The sequence below is a fragment of the Alexandromys fortis genome, unplaced genomic scaffold (assembly GCF_014885135.2).
Source record: "Alexandromys fortis isolate MF-2015 unplaced genomic scaffold, M_Fortis_MF-2015_v1.1 scaffold_29, whole genome shotgun sequence".
In the NCBI taxonomy this organism is placed as follows: domain Eukaryota; kingdom Metazoa; phylum Chordata; class Mammalia; order Rodentia; family Cricetidae; genus Alexandromys; species Alexandromys fortis.
The window spans coordinates 832224-854295 of record NW_026067891.1 but is presented as its reverse complement, the minus strand read 5'-3'; the positions used below and the strand labels follow the sequence as shown (position 1 = coordinate 854295).

The window sequence follows — 22072 nt, the reverse complement described above, 5'->3', positions numbered from 1 at the left end:
TTGCTCTTGCAGAGGACCCAGGTTCTGTCCTTAATCACCCAAGTCATTTTTGTGTTTTAATGAGATGATAGCTTGAATTAATTTGCCAAAATAGCTTTTTTTCCCGAGTTTATTTAACTAAAGATAAGTTGGGCAGTAACTCTGACTTAGGTTATCATGAAGCCTTTTTTGACTTGTTTTGGTACTCTGTTGAAACCAACATGAAACTTTTAAGGTCAGATAGTGGAATGACTTATATATTAGGGCTGGAGAGATAGCTGTGTGGTTAAGGACACTGGATCTTCAGCCAGAGGACCTGAGTTCAATTCCCAATACCTACATGGGAACTCAAAACTGTCTGTAACTTCAGTGTCAGGGGTTCCAACACTCTGTTCTAGCCTCTGTGGGTGCTGCTCATATGTGATGCACATACCTGCAAGCAAAACACTCACATGTGTAAAAATAAAAAAAAATTAAATCTGACTTTCCACTGGGTGGTGGTGGTGTATGCCTTTAATTCCAGCACTCAGGAGGCAGAGGCAGGTGGATCTCTGTGAGTTCAAGGCCAACTTGGTCTGCAGAGTGAGTTCCAGGACAGCCTGGGCTATTACACAGAGAAACCTGGTCTCAAAAAAATACCACCCCAATCCCCCAAAAAACTATGACTTTTCAAATAGTAATGTTTGCCACAGAGATTTGGTTATTTTAATAATGGATGTTCTACACTCAGATGATACATACTATATATGTTTATGGTTCAGAAACCTAGACAGAAATAAGATGAACCTATTTCATGTCTTCAGGGTGAATACTCATTTTTGTTTTGTTTACTCCTGCAAAGGAATTATCATGGAACTTTTGACAGGATATGGTTTAAAACACATTCAGAATGATGATTACTTTAACCAATATAAATGTGTTGAGTGCACACATGTGTGTATGTGTGTGAAAGAGAGAGACTCTGAGACTGTGTTCTTGGTCTTAGTACAAATATGAGCAGAAGAAATACAGCTACCTCACATAAGTAAGGAAGGTAATTCATATACGAAAAAGGTGTTTTTACTTTTCTGTTTTTTGGGGGTTTTTTTGTATTTGAAAACTGTTGCTTGGTTTTGTTTGTTTGTTTGTTTGTTTTTGAGACAGGGTTTTGTAGATGGAAGTTTCTGTCCTGCCTGGTCCTGCAGCCATTCAGTCCCAAAGAAATACATAGAGGCTTATATTAATTATAAGCTCTTTGGCCTGTTAGCTCACACTTATTATTAACTAGTGCTTACATGTTAAGTTAACCCATAATTCTTGTCTGTGTTATGTGGCTTGGTACCTTTTATCAGTGCAGCATTCTTCATTCACGCCTGGGTGGCAATTGTGTCTGGCCTTTCCAGAATTTTCTTAGTCTGGTTGTCCCAGTATAGACTTCCTGTCTGGCTACTGGCCAGTCAGCATTTTATTAAACCAATACAAGTGACAAATCTTTACAGTGTACAAAAGTTTTATCCCACAGCACAGTTTCTCAGTGTCACCCTAGCTGTTCTGGAACTTGCTCTGTAGACTAGGGCAGCCTCACTTTTCCCTGCCTCCTGAGTGCTTGGGATTAAAGGTGTGCACCATCATGCCGCATGTCTGGCTAGAGCTTCCTTTTTGAAATGGGGTCTTGCTGTCTTGCTTAGGCTAGATTCAAATTTGCCATCCTCCTGCCTCAGCCTTTTGGGTAACTAGAATTGTGTGTAGGTACCACCATACCAAATTTGAGGTCCTTTTTGAATTGCTCATATCAGATAGTGAGACTGTAGAGGTTTTATTGCTGATCTCACAATGACAAGAAACTGCACCAAGTTACATGCTTAGAATATTTAAAATATATGGGAGTCTAGAACTGCTCAGGTCAACCCAACACATTATCCAAGTAGATGGCACAGAATCTGCTCACTTGTTACCATGCCTTTCTACTCAAGTAGAGGTTAATGTAGCTGAAAGTGAAATCTGCCTTTTCATTTTACCTTAGTGGAACCCAGTGGTCAGTCATGGTTAGTGGACATATTTTGGACATTCTATTGAGAATGGTGCTTTAATTTTGTCAGTATGAAAGCCATTACTACAGCTTGAATTGTTCACATTTGAATCAAACCTCAAAACACTCTATATTACCCTAAGTAGGCAGTACCTATTTGTTGATTACATATGGAGACTTGGATTCTGTTTCCAGCTATGCTACCAGATGGATGTGCTCCCTGCTCTGTTATACTTGTCCTTTTAAAACTTGCTTGCTTTGCATTTCATTTAGGGGAATGAAACATCATCACATGTCAGTACTGAAGGTTTATGTGAAAGACTAAAGAGACCAGGGATGTTTGACCTTGAAATCAATGGTCAGACCTAGTAAAATGAATTTATTTCAATTCAGATGTCAAACCAAATGTACTTTACCATATTAGTTAGCCCCGTCATAAAGGAATGTAGGCTAGGAAAGAGAAATTTCCCAGGGGTTAAGAGTCATATTTATTTTGATTTGTGCTTTAGAACAATTTTAGATTCTTTTAAATTAATATTCTTCCTGCAATTAAATATGGAACAGTGCTGCTTTTTTTTTTTTTTTTTTTTTNTGGAACAGTGAATTTTGATGCAGGCCTTCTCTGCTTTCTTTCTGCACTGTCATTTATCTCCCTAATCTTTCCCAGCATTTTTTATCTTTTCATCATAGTTTAATATCCTATTTACTTCTGTCTATTAAGCTTTATTATGCCTGGTACTAGAGATAGACCCAGAGGTAAGAAGGCAGTAGAAATCAGTATGACCCATAGAAAATAGATCAGTGATTATGTAGGCTGTGGAAATATCTGAGTACAGAGGCTACCTGAGATTTGTTTTAATTCTGTTGCTGTGTAGCATTCTCTAAGGAGATATATGCCTCTTTCCCTTTTCTTCTTCTTAGGGTTGGCACTAGAATACGGCATTGCTGTAGTTGTTGTTGTTTGTGGTGAAAGATCCAAAATGAGAATATAACCACATAACTTTTCTTACAGAAAATAAGAATTTTTTTTAAATGAATATTGATGTCAGCCTTGTCTCCTTTCAGTTGCTCTAGGTCGTAACCAGCCTTTGAAAAAGGAGAAACCAAAATGGAAAAGTGATTATCCCATGACAGATGGACAACTGCGCAGCAAGAGGGATGAATTTTGGGACACTGCACCAGCTTTTGAAGGGCGGAAAGAGATCTGGGATGCCTTGAAGGCTGCAGCACATGCTTTTGAAAGCAATGATCATGAACTGGCACAGGCAATCATTGATGGTGCAAACATAACACTACCACACGGTAGGTTTAGAGTCCTGATGTCAAAGGGGCACAGCCACCTGGGAGGGAGTTTCTTGTTTTTCTTATACATGTTATTCTAATTCTTTTTATTATAGTAAAAGATAGCACTCCTCTTTTTCTCTTCTTTTTATATCTTTCAGCTGGTGACAGTTTGTGTCTTGGTTCATTTTATGTTTCTTAATCTCAGAAAAGAGAACATTTTATATAGTATTTCTAGTTTCTGTATGACTTAGTTTTCTCTAGACACGAGCCCCTTTCTCTATACAGTATACATCCCTGCCCAGCAGCAGTTGTTCCTGCTGTCTTAACCTCTTTCCTGCCAGAGCTGGGGAGTCTCAGTTTAGGTTTTATAAAGTATGAGACTTCATGGATGCCCCTTTGTCATCCTGCTTTCCCATCATTTAGTATAAGCAGACCTAAACTTTGAAGTTCATTTTTTTTAATTGTTATTTGCAAGAGGGAAGGGCCATATGAGAGATGGCTCAGTGGTTGCTGCTTTTTCAGAGGATCTGGGTTCGGTTTACAACCAACCATTTGGTGGTTCACAAGTATCTGTAACTTCAGCTCCAGGGAAATCTGATTCCCTCTTCTGGCTTCTGCAGGTAGGCACTACATGTATGTGGTGCATAACATGCCTTCATATATAATTACATATGTTTAGGGAAGCACTCATACATATAAAAATAAAATAGAAATCTCTCTCCCTTTTTTTTGTTTTGTTTGTTTGTTTGTTTGTTTGTTTGTTTAAATTATTTATTATGTATACAATTTTCTGTCTGTGTGTGTGCCTGAAGGCCAGAAGAGGGCGCCAGACCTCTTTACAGATGGTTGTGAGCCACCATGTGGTTGCTGGGAATCGAACTCGGGTCCTTTGGAAGAGCAGGCAATGCTCTTAACCACCGAGCCATCTCTCCAGCCCCTGTTTGTTTGTTTTTGTTTTTTTTTTTTCAAGACAGGGTTTCTCTGTGGCTTTGGAGCCTGTCCTGGAACTAGCTCTTGTAGACCAGGCTGGTCTCGAACTGACCTCTCTCCCTTTTTTTGTATTTTCGAGACAGGATTTCTCTGTAGCTTTGGAACCTGTCCTGGAACTCACTCTGTAGACTAGGTTGGCCTTGAACTCACAGAATTCCACCTGTCTCTGCCTTTCAAATGCTGGAATTAAAGGCGTGCAGCACCACTACCTGGCTGATGTATTTATTTTTATTTTCCTTGTATGGGTATTTTTGCCAGGTGAGTGCTGGGAAACAAGCCCATGTCTTCTGTAAGATCAGCAACAGCTCTTAACTGCTGAGCCACCTTTTCTGCCCCAGCTTCAAAGTTTTTAAGGGTAGTTTTCCATGACTGTAGCCATGAGCCTTATAAGAAACCTTTCTTGCTGTAGGGAGAGTGACTGAGAACCACCATAATTTATTTGTATCCAGGGACACATAGATGCTAGACTTAATGCACATACCCTTGTATGGTCTCCTTGATTGAAATATTAAATATTTCATGCTAAGGTTTAGGTATTAGTTTTATGTATGTACTCTTTGTTTTTTACTTTGGCGTTTTTCTCTTTAACTTTACAAGTTAGTATCTTTCTAGGTTGTTTTTTTTTTTCTGACCTATATAAGGGATAACCATCAACATTTACTCTTCTCTGTTCATTTTTATGCCTCTGTCATTTTCCCCAGTGTCTTTTTGTCTTTTTTACTTGTTCATTTGTAGAGGAGCAATGCTTTAGTAATTTAATCATCTGCAGAATGTCCTTTGACTCTTTGTTCAGTGCGGAATGTTTTACTCATGAGCCTTGCCAACTTTCCAAATCCCCATTATATTCTAATTAGCCATGCTTCTAAGAAGCATTCCTTGTTTTATGACTATCCGTTATTTATTATGAGCACTTGTTAGCATGGACTTATATCACTAACCATTTATCTAATATCCACTTCTCCCACACATGTAAAAACGATCACTTCTATATTTGAAGTGTCTGAGTAGAGTGCCATTTCAACATGTCCACTTAGTCCTAGTTGTCATGGCTATTGCTTAAATTCTTTACTTCTTCCATGATTGCAGATAAGGAGGTGGTGACGTGATCTGCCCCTTTAGCTACCCTATTATTGTGACAAAGAATGAAGGTTCTACTTTCACAAAGTTATGTTACTTATTTCTGATGCGTAATTCCCAAGCAGCATCTGTTGTGTAGGCCTGCAAGTGGCTGTATGGAGTCTTATTTATGTATATGATTGTTTTAATCCAGAACTCCGGAACTTTGACTTCATCATTTTATACTTAACATAGTTACCTATAGCTAATTATGTTCTCCAAATTGTAGTTTCATTTAAAAGTTCATGGAAGGGTACAGAAAGGGCTCAGAGATTAAGAGCACTGGCAGCTCTTTCCAAGGTCCAAAGTTCAGTTCCCAGTACCTACATGGAGGCTCTCAACCATCTCTAATGAGATCTGGTGCCCTCCTCTGGCATGCGGGCATACATGCAAGCAGAATATTGCATAGTAAATAAATAAATAATTAGACCTTTTCTAAAAAGTGCTCCAAGATGGTTTAGCAGGTAAAGGTGTTTATCATTAAGCTTGATGACATGTGAGTTCATTTCTAGGAACCAATTCAGTGGAAGGAAAGAGAACCAACTCCCTCTGGTTGTCTTCTGATATCCAAATGTGTGTTGTGGCATAAACACACACAATAAATATATCAAGTAAATTTACCCGCAATGGTGGCGCACACCTTTAATCCCAGTACTCAGGAAGCAGAGGGAGTTGGATCTCTGTGAATTTGAGACCAGCCAGGTCTACAAAAGCTAGTTCCAGGGCAGGCTCCAAAGCTACAGAGAAACCCTGTTTCGAAAAGAAACAAAACAATAGCAAAAATGTAATAAGTAAATTGAACAAATATTTTAAAATGCTTTTGAGTTCATAAAGGCAAGCATCAGTTTCCTGTACAGGCACAGTCTGTGCATATCCTATTGAGTGTAGATTTAAATCTGATTTGTTCTTATCTGTGTGAACTGTCAAGAAGACATTCCACTTGTTGTGTGCACTGCTTTAACTCCAGCACTCAGGCAGAGCAAGTAGATCTCTGCGAGTATGAGGCCAGCCCCATACACAGAGTGATTCTGTAAATCCAGGGCTACACAGAGAAACCAACCCTGTCTCGAAAAACCAAAAGAAAGAAAGATGCATTCTGCATATGCATGGAGGAACCATGCTGATGTCTGAGTATTCCTTTCTCAAATGATTTATAACAGACTTGTAGATAATAATGTTTTGTTATTGGTACCCTTGAGTGTTTCCTTGTTTTTCTCTGAAGTTTATCAGTGATAATCTTTGGGTGGACCTGTCATATATCCCTAATTTGCTGTCAGGTCCAATTCAGCTATTTAATTGAATGTTTTTAGACCTGCTCAATGATAGGTTTTGACATCACTTGTGCTTCTCTAAATTAAAGCTATGTGGCTTTAAGCAAATCATTTCTGTAACCCTCAGTTCTCTTTGTTATATTGGACTATGGTAACCATCTGTCTGGTTGGGTTGTTGCATTGGCTCAATGTGATGTTACTTGTGAGTTGTTTACTGTAATGCTTGATCTACCAAAGACACTCAATAGACACCAGGACTGATGAGTTTAGTTTTTCACACTGGAAACTAATAGATAAATTCCCTGCACCAACCTTGACTTACAGATCCTGACTTGGCTGTATCTACTGTGGCCTGTTTGTTTTTAGAGGACTCTACTCTTGGCCACGCCCCTTCTCATAACCTAGTCCTTTCCCCATAGTTTTTTTTTACAGCATTTATTTTAAAAAATATTTGCCGTAAGTGCTTTTTTTTCTCATGATTTGCTATTTTGCCATTATATAAAAATTCTAAAAACTTGGCTTTTTTTTTTTTTTTAAGTTGTAAGGTAGGTAGGTGGGTGAGTGAACTCTCATGCTTGGAAGAAAAAATCAGTAGCAATTCCCAGTTTACTCATGAGAAAACTGAAGCAAGGAGAGATTATGACTTTACAGGATAAATCATGGAACTGAGATTTGAACTAAGAGTAACAAAAGCATCTTTGATTCACACCCAGTACACATTTTCAACTCTTTGAATTTGTAAAGCCATTACACAAGTCCTCTTCTTTGATTTGTTTTTGTTTTTGTTTTTCGAGACAGGGTTTCTCTGTAGCTTTGGAGCCTGTCCTGGAACTAGCTCTTGTAGACCAGGCTGGCCTCGAACTCACAAAGATCCGCCTGTCTCTGCCTCCCGAGTGCTGGGAATAAAGGCGTGCGCCACCACCGCCCTGCTCTTCTTTGATATTTTACAAGATTATACAAGTCTAATATTTTTGGTACCTTGTATATTGCCTAAAATACTTGCCTAAAACAAAAGGCTTTTTACTAATACTAAAGGGAAAGGGTACATTTTTTAAAATATACAAATGAACAGGAAATAATACATGTATATAGGCCTTTCTGTTTCTCTTAGGTACTCAGAAGGCCATTAAAAACAGGCAGGGATGCTGACAGTGGTGACATATGCTCTTTTAATCTCAGTACTCAGGAGGCATATAAGTAGGTGAATCTCTGAGTTAAAAGTCAGCCTGGTCAACATAGTGAGACTTAGGCCAACCAAGGCTACATAGAGAGACCCTGTCTCAAAAAGAAAGGTAGGCCATAGGGTTCAGTGGTTAAGAGCACTGGATGTTTTTCCATAGGACTTTAGTTCAGTTTCTTAGTACTCACATGGTACCTCACAATGCCAACACTCTCTTTTGGCCTCTGTGGACAATGTACACACATGGTATGTACACACATGGTAAACCAGCATACATGTAGGTAAAACACCTATACACATAATAATAAATACTTTTTTAAGGCAATCCAGAGGGACTAAGGGGATGGCTCTTGTTGGCGAGCCTGATGACCTGACTTTGATCCTTGGAGCCCTGTTAAAGCCAAATGTAGTGGCACACATGTAGCCTGAATTCTACTTTGGAACAGCAGGAACAAGTGACCCTGCCTTAAAACAAGGTGGAAGGCAAGAACTGACTTTTGAAAGTTGTCCTCTGACCTACACAGATACTCAAAATATTTTTTAAATTAAAAATAGAGCAAAAAAGACACCCCCCCCAAACATCAAGAAATAGGCAAGGGCTAGATGTGATGCATGCCTATAATCCTGGTACTTGGGAGGCTGAAGCAAGAGGATCATTTGTTGAGGCTAGCCTGAGCTACATAGAAAGAACCTATCTCTTGAAAAAAAAATCCAGGAAATTTGGTTGCTTTAAAGGTTTAAGGAATGGATGCACAACTATAATACAGATAGTTATTTTTTTACAAGATGATTTTTGTTTGGCTGTTGTAGTGTTTAGAAATGAAACGGGCCCTTAATAAGGAGCCTGGTGACTAATAAATCACAAATGTTACATCATTTCTTCTTTCTGTCCTCAAAAAGGACAAAGATGGCTGGCTTAGAGTTACAGAATGTGAATGTGTCTGTTCCTCTGCTGCCATCATCCTTTTTCTTGAATTAGAGTGATAAAGTCTGAAAATAGCTGTGTGGGAGGTTGTTCCTGAGCCAGGAGGCTTGTCTCTGAAGAAACCCTCCTTTCTGTATTGTTCTGGGGTGGGACTGGAGGAAGCTGTTTCTCACACCCCAAGGCGCAGCTGTATCAACTACCACTTCGTTAAAGCCTCTTGGGCTTTCAGTAGATACCAGACCCAAGTGCTTCTATGATATTCCTCTGCCCACTTAAGGAAATGAAACCCTGGAACTAAAGATTAACTGTTCTCTGTAGCAAGCAGTTCAGCAACTAGTGTTAGATAGTGTTTAATGCTGTTTTGACTCCAGCTCTAGGTGTTCAGCTAAGCCACTCTCACCCCTGCTGACTAGGAGAGATGCTAAGCTTGGTTCCTCTAGTTGTCACAATCCTGCTGGCTGAGTCAGTGGATGACAGAGTTGCTAGGTCTTCTAGAGCCAGGCTCAGTGGATTCCCAGCACTGTGTTTCCGGAGAGAAAACCTGTAGTTCGTTAGCAGCCTTAGAGTCCTAAAGACTGCTCCCAAGGGCTCCTGAGGTAGATGGCTGAAACTTTATAAAGCTGTGATCCATTTACTGCACTGTTGTTTGTGAAACACTCTCCCAAATGCATAATTTTGAAATTTAAAACCCATGGGAGAGAACCAACATTATTGAACATTTTCCACGGACTTTTATATGTATTAGGCAATTTCACATCTTTAGTTATTTAATCCTTGCCGCAACCTTGTAAAAGTAGGTACTGTAATCCCCATGGAGATAATTATCAGCATGTCCCAAACTAGGCTCTACGTCCAGTCTTGGGTATGAGTAGAGACCCTGTCCCTCATATCAGATTTCACTATGCTTTCAGTTCTTGGTACCCCTCAGACTCCTGTGTGTATGATCTGAGCCTCTTTGCTTTATTTCCTTATTTTAATTCTATGGTTTTGGTGTTCTTATCTTTTTAGTTATGTCCACTTCACTTAACTGTTGAGGCCTTTCTTGGACATAGAAAGTAGTGGTTATTGAAAAGTAGAATTCCAGCCTCCTGGGGTCCATTAGAACAGAGAAGTTAACAGTGAGGATATGAATAAAACGCTTGATGATAGGAGAGAAAAAAAAAAAACCTTTTGGAGTTCTAAAATGTTGCCCCCTTATTTACTGATCTAAATATTTACATTTTCAAACATTATTGAGAAATTACATTAAATGAGGATGATTCATTGTCATGCACATACTATGAAACCATCACTTTCAAGATCAAAACATTTTCTTGTTCTTACATTGCTTTTATTATCTGGGGGTGGTGTGTGTATGTATGTGTCTCACAGTATATGTGGAGGTCAAAGGACTTTCAGGAGTTAGTTATTTCCTTCAGCTGTGGGACCTGCTGATCAGGTTTGGGTTATCAGGCTAGCATGTGCAGTATCTGCCTAGCCATCTGCTCACTCACAGACACTGGTTTTTAACTTTTGAGTGTAACTATGCATGTCTCAGGTGCTGAAAATCTTAGCACTGAGTCCCCACTCTTACATGGAAGTGAGAGCATAACGGCACTCAGCAAGGACTTTATAAGGTTGTTTTTCAGCCTCGGGGACTCCTGAAACACTGAAGTCTTATATCTAATGGCATGTATTAAAGCTACTTTTATTGTTTGGCAACCAGGTTAGTTCATCTTTACAAATTTTTAGAGGCCTGTTTGTTTGTTTGTTTGTTTTGGTCTTTTTGAGACAGTCTCATGTAATCCAGACAGATCTTAGACTCAACATCTAAAGGGCTGGCTTGTCTCCACTTCTCAAGGGCTAGGATTACAGAGGTAAACCATCATTCATGCCTGGCTGGAATGAAAGCAGCCAGAGAAAACAGTTGACCAGGGAAAATAAAACACCTTAACTAATCATCTAGATAAAATGTAAAAACATTCTCAGAAAATTATGTAAGGGATGACAACAAAGTGATGATTTGGCAGCCCTCTGCCTACCATGGGGAGCCTTCAGGGCTTCCTGGCTTGGCAAAATGATGCCTGCCCCCTCAGGTATTTATCCTGATGGCCGTCTGTCTCTGCCAGCTCCTAACAGTGGGTTTGTGAGAGGAAAAAGAAAAGTCTGCAGTGGTTACTAGATAGTAATGCAAGTGAGCCTGGCTAGAACATCGGAAATAGTGAGGAATTGCTAAGTGAACTGAGTTTCAATGCCAGAGAATAGTGATTCAAACCTTCTGTAAGTTTCTAATGTAGCCAGGCTAAGTGTAATTTTGCCAAGGTGGTAAATCCCCACAACTGTCAACTTTTGGAAAGATGCCTTCCTCTTAAGCATAAACATACTGGCCTTCTGTAGGAACAGATAGTCGTGTGTGTGCGCATGTGCTTATGTAGGTGGAAGCCTAAGGTATGTCTGTGTTGAATGCCCGCCAGTGGTCCCTTCTAGCTTCCTGGATTCTCCAGGAGCTCCAACTCAAACACACAGCTAAAGATCTAACACTGAAGTTCACATAGGAGGGAGAACATGTGACCTTTGTCTTTCTGGGTGTGGGTCTAATATTTTTCAGTTCCGTGCAGATCTACACTTCATATTTTATCTTTTCTTTTTTTCTTTTTGGTTTTTTGAGACAGGGGTTCTCTGTAGCTTTGGAGCCTGTCCTGGAACTAGCTCTTATAGACCAGGCTGGCCATGAACTCAAAGAGATCCACCTGCCTCTGCCTCCTGAGTGGGATTAAAGGTGTGCCACCATTGCCCAGCTCGATTTTATCTTTGTTTGCAGTTTTATAGGTACCACACTTTCATTATCCATTCATCAACTGATGGACATCTAGGCTGATTCCATGGTCCAACTCTTGAAAATAGAACAGTGATGAAAATGGATGGGGATGTGTACCTCTCAGTAGAAAGTGTACTCCTTTGGGTACATACCAAGCAGTGGTCTATCTGGGCCATATATTAAGTTCTATTTTCTGAGGAACTACTGAACTAATTTGCACAGTCAACCCAACTTTTTACATGGGTTCTGGGGATCAAAACTCAGGTCCTTGTGTTTGTGAAATAGGCACTGCACTAACTGGCCGTCTTTTCAGCCCTGCACTGGGTTTCTTTAAGCAAACTTTTCCATCTTCCATTGCTTCATTTTTTGTATTTGCCTTCCAATTTTTGTAGACCAAACAGTGACAGAGTGACAGAATATGTTTGCAGCCTTAAAGCACTAAAGCTTCTTTCAGAGAACTTTTGGAGTGCTGTGGTGCTATTGCTGTCACTGCTGTAGGCTTTTGACTCACTGGTGAATAATGTCATGTTATTAGACTGCTTAGCACGCTAGCTTCTTATTTGTCATGGCTTTCATTTTCCTCTAAGTTCATTATTCCATTCAGCTATCTCATTAACATAATACTAACCTGTGCGTTCTTATCTTTATGTTACAAGTTTATTTCTTCAGGACTCTTATTACTGATTATGTCGTTGTTTACTAGCTGTGTGACCCTAAGCAAAGCTTAATTCATCATCTGTCTTCCCATCTGTAAAATATGTATAGTAGACTTACTTTCTGCTATAGTTGTAAGGATTAAGTGTGTGTGTGTGTGTGTGTGTGTGGTTACTTATATAACATACGTAGGGCTAGCTGGTTGGTAAGCATTTGAAGCATTTTGTGTTTAGTGTATAGATTAAAATTGGCTGCGCAATGACAGCATGGTTGAACATGCTTATGTGAAAGGGGGAAATCTCAGGGGGCCCCACCCCATGTAAACATCTGTTGATTGCTGAGAGAAGGAGAATTAGAGAATTAGAACCTTCCCTATGATCAGCCCTGAAATCTGTAATACAACACTAAAGGTTGAATTTATATATTTATGAGTAATTAAAGGGGGTCATAACTTGAGGGGGAATATGGAAGGGGTAGGAAAGAGGAAATGATGTGATTATATTTTCATTGTCCTACTAAGAGCCAAGAAACTTTACTATCTGTGGTTGGGTAACTGCCTTCCAGTTACATCCTGTGGTAGCAAAGTATGGATTTTTGACAAACATCTACATATTTCAAAATGATTAATTGAATGGTATTTTTCCATAAAATATATACTGATACATACTGACCTTATTTTTCATTTAGAAGTAGATTATTTTAATGCCAAAATTGCATCATAATTTTACTAAAATTCTATTCCCTTCGGGACCCTAAGGGTACTGTTTCATGCTAAATAATGATGGCACAGACCTTTAATCCCAGATCTCTGTGAGATTGAGACCAACCTGGTCTACAAAGTAAGTTCCTGAACAGGCAGGGCTACACAGAGAAACTCTATCTGAAAAAATAAACAAAAAACCCAAACAAATAACAAACGCAAAGAGTACTGTTTCATTCAACAACAAGAACAATATACCAAATGTTTTTCAGTACCCTGTCATTTAATCTTTCCAAATAGCTCTACTTAACGCAGAAAGTAACATATGTGCTAATGCTTTAAAAGTATATGTATTGCCGGGCGATGGTGGCACACGCCTTTAATCCCAGCACTTGGGAGGCAGAGGCAGGCGGATCTCTGTGAGTTCGAGACCAGCCTGGTCTACAGAGCTAGTTCCAGGACAGGCTCCAAAGCCACAGAGAAACCCTGTTATGAAAAAAAAAAAAAAAAAAAAAAAGTGTATGTATTGGGGGTTAGTGCAGATTGGAGAGTGCTGCAGATTAGGGGTTAGTGCAGATGTGGGTTAGTGTATATTGGAGATTATTGCAGATTAGAGGTTACTGCAGATTGGGGGTTGCTACAGATTGGGGGTTTACTGTAGATTGGGAATTGTTGCAGATTATGGGTTACTGCAGGTTGGGGGTTGCTGCAAAGTGAGGATTGCTACAGATTAGGAGTTGCTGCAGATTGGAGATTGCTGCAGATTGGGAGTTACTGTTTTCTAAACTTGTCCCTTTCTGCTTCTTCAGTTAGTGCAGATCAGTCAGTCTCCCCAGCCGCAGTATTGTTTGAACTCTGGACTTCAGCCATTGTAGTGTGGCCCATTGGTTTAATGAGTGGTGTGGTGTAGCACATCTTTTCATCAGCTTATCTTCCACCAGCTCATCATCTTTGTGAGAGTCTTACAAAGGTATTTTAACTCTTGCTTTTCTGGGTTTTCTGTTTGTATTTATTGTTTTTACCCTGAGACAAGGTCTCTCTGCGTAGCCCTGACCATCCAAGAATCTTGTAGATAAGGCTGACTTGAACTCAGAGATTACCTGCATCTGCTTCCCAAGAGCTGGGATTAAACGGTGGGCTGTGACACCACCGCCTGTCAAGAGTTCTGTGTGTGTTTGTATAGCAGTCCTTTGTCAGATGTGGCTTGGAATTTTTCTTGCAGTTTGTGTCTTTTTATTCTCTTGATAGTGTCTTTAGCAAAGCCTGAATTTCTAATTCTGATGATTTTACATTTGGTGACATACCTCACAGGTCACTGCCAAGGCAGCAGTGTTTAGATTTTCTTCTTTTCCCTTCTAGGAGTTTATAGTTTTGTGTTTTATATTTAAGTTTGTGTACACTTTTTTGGTGGTGGTAGGGTGGGCTCATGTGTGCAATGGCAAGGGTAAATTCTGTATTGATTAATTTTTTGATGTCTCATTAACCCAACACCCTTTGTTGGAAAGCCCGTCACCTGTCTTTTCTATCAACTCTTCCTTTTGTTTCTTTTACACAGATCAGTTGATGGTGTTTATGTGAGTTTTATTTCTGGACTTTCAACTGTTTTCATTCATCACATTTATGTTTAAGTGTTGGCTTTTTAGGTTTTTTGAGATACCCTGGACAATACACACACACGCACGCACGCACACACGCATGTACACATACATCCTAGTCTTAAATTGTGGCAATCTTTCATTCTTTCAAGTGTTGGGACTACAGTATGAGCTACCCTGCCCAACTGTATGCTATCTTGGTTACTATAAGATTAGCATAAGCCAGTTCTTGTAAGTTAATTTTTTTACCTCATGTACAATTCTAGTTTGTCCAGTATCTAGAAAAAACTTTGAAATTTTTATTGAAGTTGCATTAAAATTGGAAGAACTGACTAGCATTCCAACAATATTTTCTCAATGCATAGACTGTCTCAATTTGGTTCTTCTTTGGTTTAACATTTTGTCATTTTCTTATAGGTCTTATACATTTGTTGTGTTTAGCTCTGCATGTTTTACTCTGGGTGTGCTAATACATGTGGTTTTGTAATGTCAGATACCACCTGTTGACTTCCATATATGGAAGAGTGGTTTTTATGCATTAACCTTAGTGTGGATGCTTATTGCATCCAACATCATTTTCTTGATTCTTCAGATTTTCTGCATAGATAGTTGTATTAATTATAAGTAAAAACACTTCTTTCCCAATTTGTAGATATTTTCTTTGTGCTTTAGCAGTGGTAAGAGGTGCTGTCCTACCTAGTTCCTAATCTTAATGGGAAACTCCACATTTGTTTTTTTTTTTTTTAAGTTTAGTGTTTTAGAGTTGTTTTTGTTGTTTTCAAACTAGTCTTTATGAAGCAAATGAATTGTCCCTCTAATGGTATTGAGACTTTTTTTTTAATTCTTTTGTGGCCTAAGCCGGCCTCAAACTCGTGATCCTCCCGCCTCTGCCTCCTTCAACAAATCCTACTGGCGTGCGCCACCACAACCGGCATATTGAGAGTTTTTATCAGGAAAAAGTACTAGGTCTTGACAAATGGTTTTTCCTCATCTGATATGATTATATGATTTTTCTTGCTTACCCTGATGCTATAAATTAGTTAGTATCTGAAGGTTGAATCAGTTTTGAAAACCTAGAATGAATTCTGCCTTGGAGAGTGTTATATAATTTTTTTTTCTAGAGTGTTATATTTGATTTTCCTAATATTTTTTTTCTTTCTTTAGCAGTAAGGTAATGTTTGCTTCATAGAATGCATTATGAAGTTTCTCTTCAGTCTTGTGAAAATAGAAGATTGTTATAATTTCTTACTTAGCATGTTCAGTAGAATTTACTGTTGAGCCCCTCAGGAGTTGGTGCTTTTTTGTTTTAAAAGGTTATTAGTTATTGATTCAATTTTTATAGATAAGGCCTATTTGGATTATTTCTCTGTTCTTAAACTTTGGTACATGATGGTTACAGAGAATTGGTCTGTTTCTTCTAGCAGATCAAATTTCTAGGCACGGGGTGTTCATAGTACCCTTACTATCCTTTTAATGGCGAGACGTGTAGCTACACCTGATGCAGTCCCTCAAATATGGTTTCTTTTGTTCCCACTGCTAGAAGCACTGGAGTTTTCCTCTGATGTTTGCCCTGAGGAATTGGAGATAACAGTGATAAATCCAGCTCTGACAAGTCCTCTTAGTGTTTTCTCTCCACTTACCCACTCTGATTCTAGCATACCTGTAACAGTTGGGAGATGAGAGTGCTGTCTGGATATGAGACTGGTGGTGCACTGTGAACAGAAGCACACTCATTGACACTGTTCCTATCGCCCCTTCTCTGCAGGTGCACTGACAGAGTGCTACGATGAGCTGGGGAACCGATACCAGCTGCCAGTCTATTGCTTGGCACCACCAATCAACATGATAGAGGAAAAGAGTGACATAGAGACTCTGGATATCCCTGAGCCACCTCCCAATTCCGGACATGAGTCTCAGCTCCGTCTGCGCCTCTCCACAGGCAAAGACCTCAAGCTCGTGGTGCGCAGCACAGACACGGTATTCCACATGAAGAGGCGCTTACATGCTACAGAGGGGGTGGATCCAGGCAGCCAGCGGTGGTTCTTCTCTGGCAGGCCTCTCACTGATAAGATGAAACTGGAGGAGCTGAAGATCCCAAAGGACTATGTGGTACAGGTTATCGTGAGCCAGCCTGTGCAAAACCCAACACCAGTGGAGAACTGAGCTCGGCTTGCCTGCGTCCCAGATCCCTTGGCTCCTTTTTATTATCATTTCCTACTCTATGACGTGAAATTTATTTTCACTGCTCTGAATTCCCTATGAATGGATTTAGTTCTGAGGAATTACCAGTGAAAAATTCCATCTGTGATGGAGACCAACAAAAATAATAAAACACACAGAGCCAGCCTCTGGAACTCCTGTAATTACAATTTCTAATTTGAGAGGCAGTTAAGAAATAGATAACCATTTATTTTAAAACATTTATCAACTATGTAATGGCTGTATTTAAATAATTTGGAATGTACACAGACACCAGACCCATCAAGAACAGCACCAAGCACCTTTTGGATACAGAATTTTTAAAATGTATATGTCAAGTTATATTTCCAGAACCATCAATAATTAATAACGGTTACAAAACTTAAACGTTTTTGTTTTTGTTTTAGTGGGACCTAAAAGAGCAGAGGGGATTGTTTCTCTTCTGGGTTTGTATTCCTATTCCACCAGGAAGCAATGGAGCCTGGGAGTTTGTCAGTGTTGTCTCCCCTCCCCCAAGTCATGCTCCTAATTCACATTCACTCAGTTCTGCTGCCATACAACACGCTGGCAGCAGACACCCTCTGGAACACCAGACAATAATTTAGTAAATAGTCAGAATTCTCATTCTTAGTTGAGAAGTTGTCTTGCCTGCATAGTGGTTTAAAATGTCTCTAGTCCCCAGGCTTGAGACTGCTAGCTACTATGTAATGCCTTCACTGATGCAGCCGCTCTGCGTGGCCGTTTCTGGAGCTGACTGACCCCATCTATATTTCTGGGCCATATAACATGGAAATGGAGTGTAGCTGCTTCCATTCCAGAATAAAAAGAAATTTTTTCTTCCTCACCTTGCAGGGGGTGGAAGTTAAATCTTCTCTGCCTGTTCCTGGGAAAACTGTGCCTCTTCTCAGCCTTGGAGAAAACTCCAACTCAAGATTTTCAAGTGTGAAAGTTCACTGATGTCACTTAACCAATACTGGGGAGAACAAATGGTGGCGCCTGGCGCTAGGCCTGAGTGCTTTTCACTTCACTCTGATTCTAGTAATTGTGGGCAGCAGTGTTCTTCCTGCACCTTCCCACAAAATGCTGAATCAACCACCATATCTGCACATGAGGCTGAGGGACTGGAGCACAGAGAGCCAGCCTTACCTCCTGGAGAAGGCTGGAGAAAGCTACCAAGGGTTGTATTCAGTCTGGAGCCTCTTAAAAGCCGATTCTGCCAAGCATGGTGGTGCTTGCATTTAATCCCAAACTTAGGGGCAGAAGTAGGCAGATCTCAGAATTTGAGATCAATCTGGAATATAAAGATAGTTCTAGACCAGCCAGAGCTGCATAATGAAACCCTGTCTTGGGGGGAAAAAAGGTTGATTCCATGAACTAATGTGACCACACTGTATCTTTGGAGTCTGAACTGTGTACAGTAGATGAAAGAGGTCGCTATGCTGTCTCAGTAGGGAAATGCCAAACCTTCAACATCTATTTGAATATAAAACACCATGATTTTTGTGACAAAATGAAACTGCTAAGGAGTTTAAAATGTAATGTTTAAAGTGGTGTTATATTTCCTATAGCCTGTTTAAATATATCTATAATTGAACTTACGTTTCTGAGAACTTTTAACCATTTCCCTAATTCTGTTTATAAGTTTAAAGTTTGTGACTGCACCTAATTTAGACTTGATGGGGGTTGAGTCTAAATTCAGGAGAAGCACACAGCTTTAACAATGAGGAAGGTGCTCACATTCCTTTGTGGAGGCTCCAGGACATCCGAGTGCATCGGCCTACTATCAAGAACTTTGATTTATTTGCCACATTGAGTAACAGTATCTCAAAGTCCATCAACTGGAAAAGAATGTTTTAAAAATTATTTTTCTAAAGTAAATTTAATGGTGTCATCAATAATCTATGTTTGGTAAAGGTCTTGTTTGTTTCTTGAGGGTTGACCTCTCTAAGAGTTTTTTTATTTTAAAGGAACATATACTTTGAATAACGATCCTCCAGGCGTGTTTAACCTAGGTGAGAAAAAAAACATGGTGCTGGTAATTGTCAATAGATTGATGTAAGATTGGATCAATACTTGATGTGTATAATTTTAGTATGTAGGGGTTTTGTGCTTTTTTTAAAAAAAAAAAAAGTTCAACTTTTTTTTTTTTTTTTTTTTTTTTTTTTTGCTGTTACTTTTTTGTCATTTGTTGTTTTGTTTTTTTCAAGGCAGGATTTCTGTGTAGACCAGGCTGGCTTTGAACTCACAGAGATCTGCCTGCTTCTACCTCTCGTGGCATGAGTTTCTAACTATTCCTCTATACAATGGCAGTCTCCCACATCCTATGGGGGAGTGGGAGACTTCTTCCTCTCTGAAACCGGTAATGAGATCATGACCACCAAACTTAAGATCTGCTGCACCACATACTGCAGGTTACCTAGAGGTGTGCGACTCAGGGAGGGTGACTCACAGTACTGCTTGCATGCTGCTGAGGTGATAAGATCCGAGTCTCACCAGTTGTGGTTGCACACACCTCTAATCCCAGCGCTGGGAGATGGAGGAGACTCAGTTGGAGGGCAGCTTGGTGTACCTAGTGAGTTCCCGTCTTTAACAACAACAAAATCTGTTCACCTTTATGTCCTCTGGTTTCTTTGAAGGGCCTTTTCCATTTGGTGGGATACCAGCCTCTCCATTAGTTTTCTCTCACTACTTCATTGTTATCTAGAGCTCCTGTGTGTGAAAGAACAGAGCAGACAATGGCCCCTTTTCCTGAAGATAACTTGGAAATTTTTATTCCTCTTTCTCCATGGTGGGGGGAAGGTAGCCCTCCTAGCAAAAGGGCATCACTCAGTTGATCGGGTCCTGTGATGCATTTTACTTAGAAAAGGAATCCAGCTGATCAAATCTTCAGAGACAGCTAGTGTCCTATGGCTGTTGTTGGGGGTCTCTTGTGATGTGGCCTGTCAGCCTGCCGTCTATTTCTGTAGCGAGCCTGAGTGAGTCCATCAAAGGTTGAACATAGTTGAGTTGGCCTTGCCTAGTCTGAGGCTTGAGGCCTTGGATGGTACGGAGATGTGAGCTCCAAGCCCTGGGGGAAGAGGTGACTACTTTGCTCACTTAGTGGCCTCTCAAAGTTCCTTCTAGCTGACAGTAGTGTGGAAGAATCTGCCTGTGGCCCTGGTCTGAAACCTTCACAGGCCAGTGTCCCACCCATAGTCTACCTGTTTCTCCCCATCGCCTGTGCCCTAGAACACTCGTACTAGGAACTTGCAGTACAATATGAAAACAGCAGACTGGAAAGCTTTGACACACAGGATGGAATCCAGAACCTCACACATGTCATGCTCATATTGTTGAATCACATACCAGGCCCTATGTTTAAACTCATGTTTAAAACTAAATGGGGGGGGGGGAGGCGGTGGAGAGATGACTCAGCAGTTGAAAGTGCTTGTTCTTGCAGAGGACCCAAGTTCGATTCCCAGCACCAGCACGGCAGCTCACAACTCTCCATAACTCCAGTTATGCCCTTTTCTGACCTCTGAAGGCAGCAGGCACCCACAATGTGCTTACACATACACATAAGCAAAATACTCAGGCACTTGAAATAAATCTAAAAACACCCTAAAGCAAAGCAGGCTTGGATTGGTTAGTTTCTTACATGCCTAGTCCCAACACAGTATATAAATTTACTAATTTGTTTGAATTTTGATTTTTTACACAGACTCACCAATGAAATAATTCTAAATGCCCTTCCAGTCCTCCTGCTCAGGCCATGGGTGCTGCAAAGCTTGTGCTGCTGACCCACAGGAACCTCCAGTTGATGAAGATGCTTTAAAAAGGAATTCTAAAATCTGATGGGATGTCAGGATAGCTCAGCGGGTACCTAAGCAAGTTTGATCCCTAAAATAAGGTGAAGGATCAGCACCAACTACAAGTTGTCCTCTGACCTCCACATGGGTGCTGTAACACACACACAGTGATGTTAAAAAATCCAGTGTTCTGTTCATTGTACCTTTACAGTGCCCTTGGACCCCTGTGGGAGGAAGAACAGGTTAGCTACCTGCTCTCTTTGGCTGTCCTCCCTGTTCAAAGTAAAGAACTTGATACTGCGTCTGCTCCAGGAGTTATTTCCCTTTATACAGCTCAAGAGCATCTCTAGGGTGTCTTCTCAGAATCTAAAGCTGCTGCCTGACAAGCCACCTAGGCTCTCAAAAGAGACCAGAGCCTGTAAAGATGAGTGCCGTGGTGAGCAGGCCTTTGGCTTGGCCTTTCTCTGGATGCCATTTTTCCACTTTGGAGTGCCTGCCTGCACACTGCAGTGTCCCTGTCTGCCCGATGCAAACACTGTAGTAATCACAGACTTCTAAAGTTGGAAGGGCTTGGGGAGTGATGAGAGATGTTTGCAATTCCATCAAAGCAGCGCCTTTATTTCTGTAGACTGGACTGAAGATGCAGGAGAGATGGCTCAGCAGTTAAGAGCACTGACTGCTCTTCCAGAGGACCAACGTTCAATTCCCAGCACCCACATGGCAGTTTACAACTGTCTATAACTGCAGTTCCCGGGAACCTGACACCCATAGCAAAACAAAAAAAATGCATATTTAAAAAAAAAAAAAGATTGAAGTGAAGTGACCAGTTCTCCCTGGGGTTTGGTTTTGCTGGTCCCATTCCCACTGTGTTATCGCACCATGGGTAGTGTTTATGACTAGTTGCATTAATCGTGCTCAAAAGCTTGTTAGCAAATCTCCCATTTGTTAATGATGTTTCACAATAATGGTTTCTGATCCCCAGTCTAACTTGCAGATAAGGATCTTAGGTAAGCATTGATTGTACATTGATTGAAGGGATTCTCGCCAGCTCTAGCAGGCCTCACCCCCCCCCCCCATTCCCTCTCCCTTTGCTGTAAACCCTTAAATTACATTCCTAAAGCTAGTCACCAAGGTCTATTCCCTTATTTGGTCACTTCTTCCTGAGGCTGACTACCAAAGTCTAGCTATCAAGGTATTAAATAAGTCTAGCTATCAAAAGCTCCCTTTGGCGGTCCTAAGACACCCAATCAAAATTAAATACCTCATTCTAATGCAGGGTTTGCCTTTGTGCCTTTATAAACTAGCCATTTGCCTATGTGCCATCTGTCTCCTCTCTATCCAGAGGCAGTCCTTTGTCTCCTAGGAGAAATACCCCTGGCCCTCTCTCTTGTTCCCTTCTCCCTTGTCTTCTTTCTTATTCCTGCTTCTGTCCCTCTGGAGCAAATAAGTCATGATGCTGTGCACTGGGTCTTGTGCAGATTCTAGTCTCTTCGTTGGTGGCATAATATCAGTCATTTTGGGGACCCTCAAACTCACTGGTTGCCTTGAGATCAGTTAGAATCCTTAAGTCTTGGGTATGTGTGACA

The 22072-nt window shown here is 40.4% G+C and overlaps 1 protein-coding gene across 1 annotated transcript in view; it reads left to right on the top strand.

Annotated features, from left to right (window-relative positions):
* Nucleotides 1–18839, top strand: part of Ubtd2 (ubiquitin domain containing 2) — a 57955-nt gene extending 39116 nt beyond the window's left edge. The window contains exons 2-3 of the mRNA XM_050135273.1: nucleotides 3053–3289; nucleotides 16265–18839. Coding sequence (XP_049991230.1) covers nucleotides 3053–3289; nucleotides 16265–16662 — 635 coding nt within the window. The 3' untranslated portion in view covers nucleotides 16663–18839. The remainder of the gene's footprint in view (nucleotides 1–3052; nucleotides 3290–16264) is intronic.
* The last annotated feature ends 3233 nt before the right edge of the window (nucleotides 18840–22072 follow it).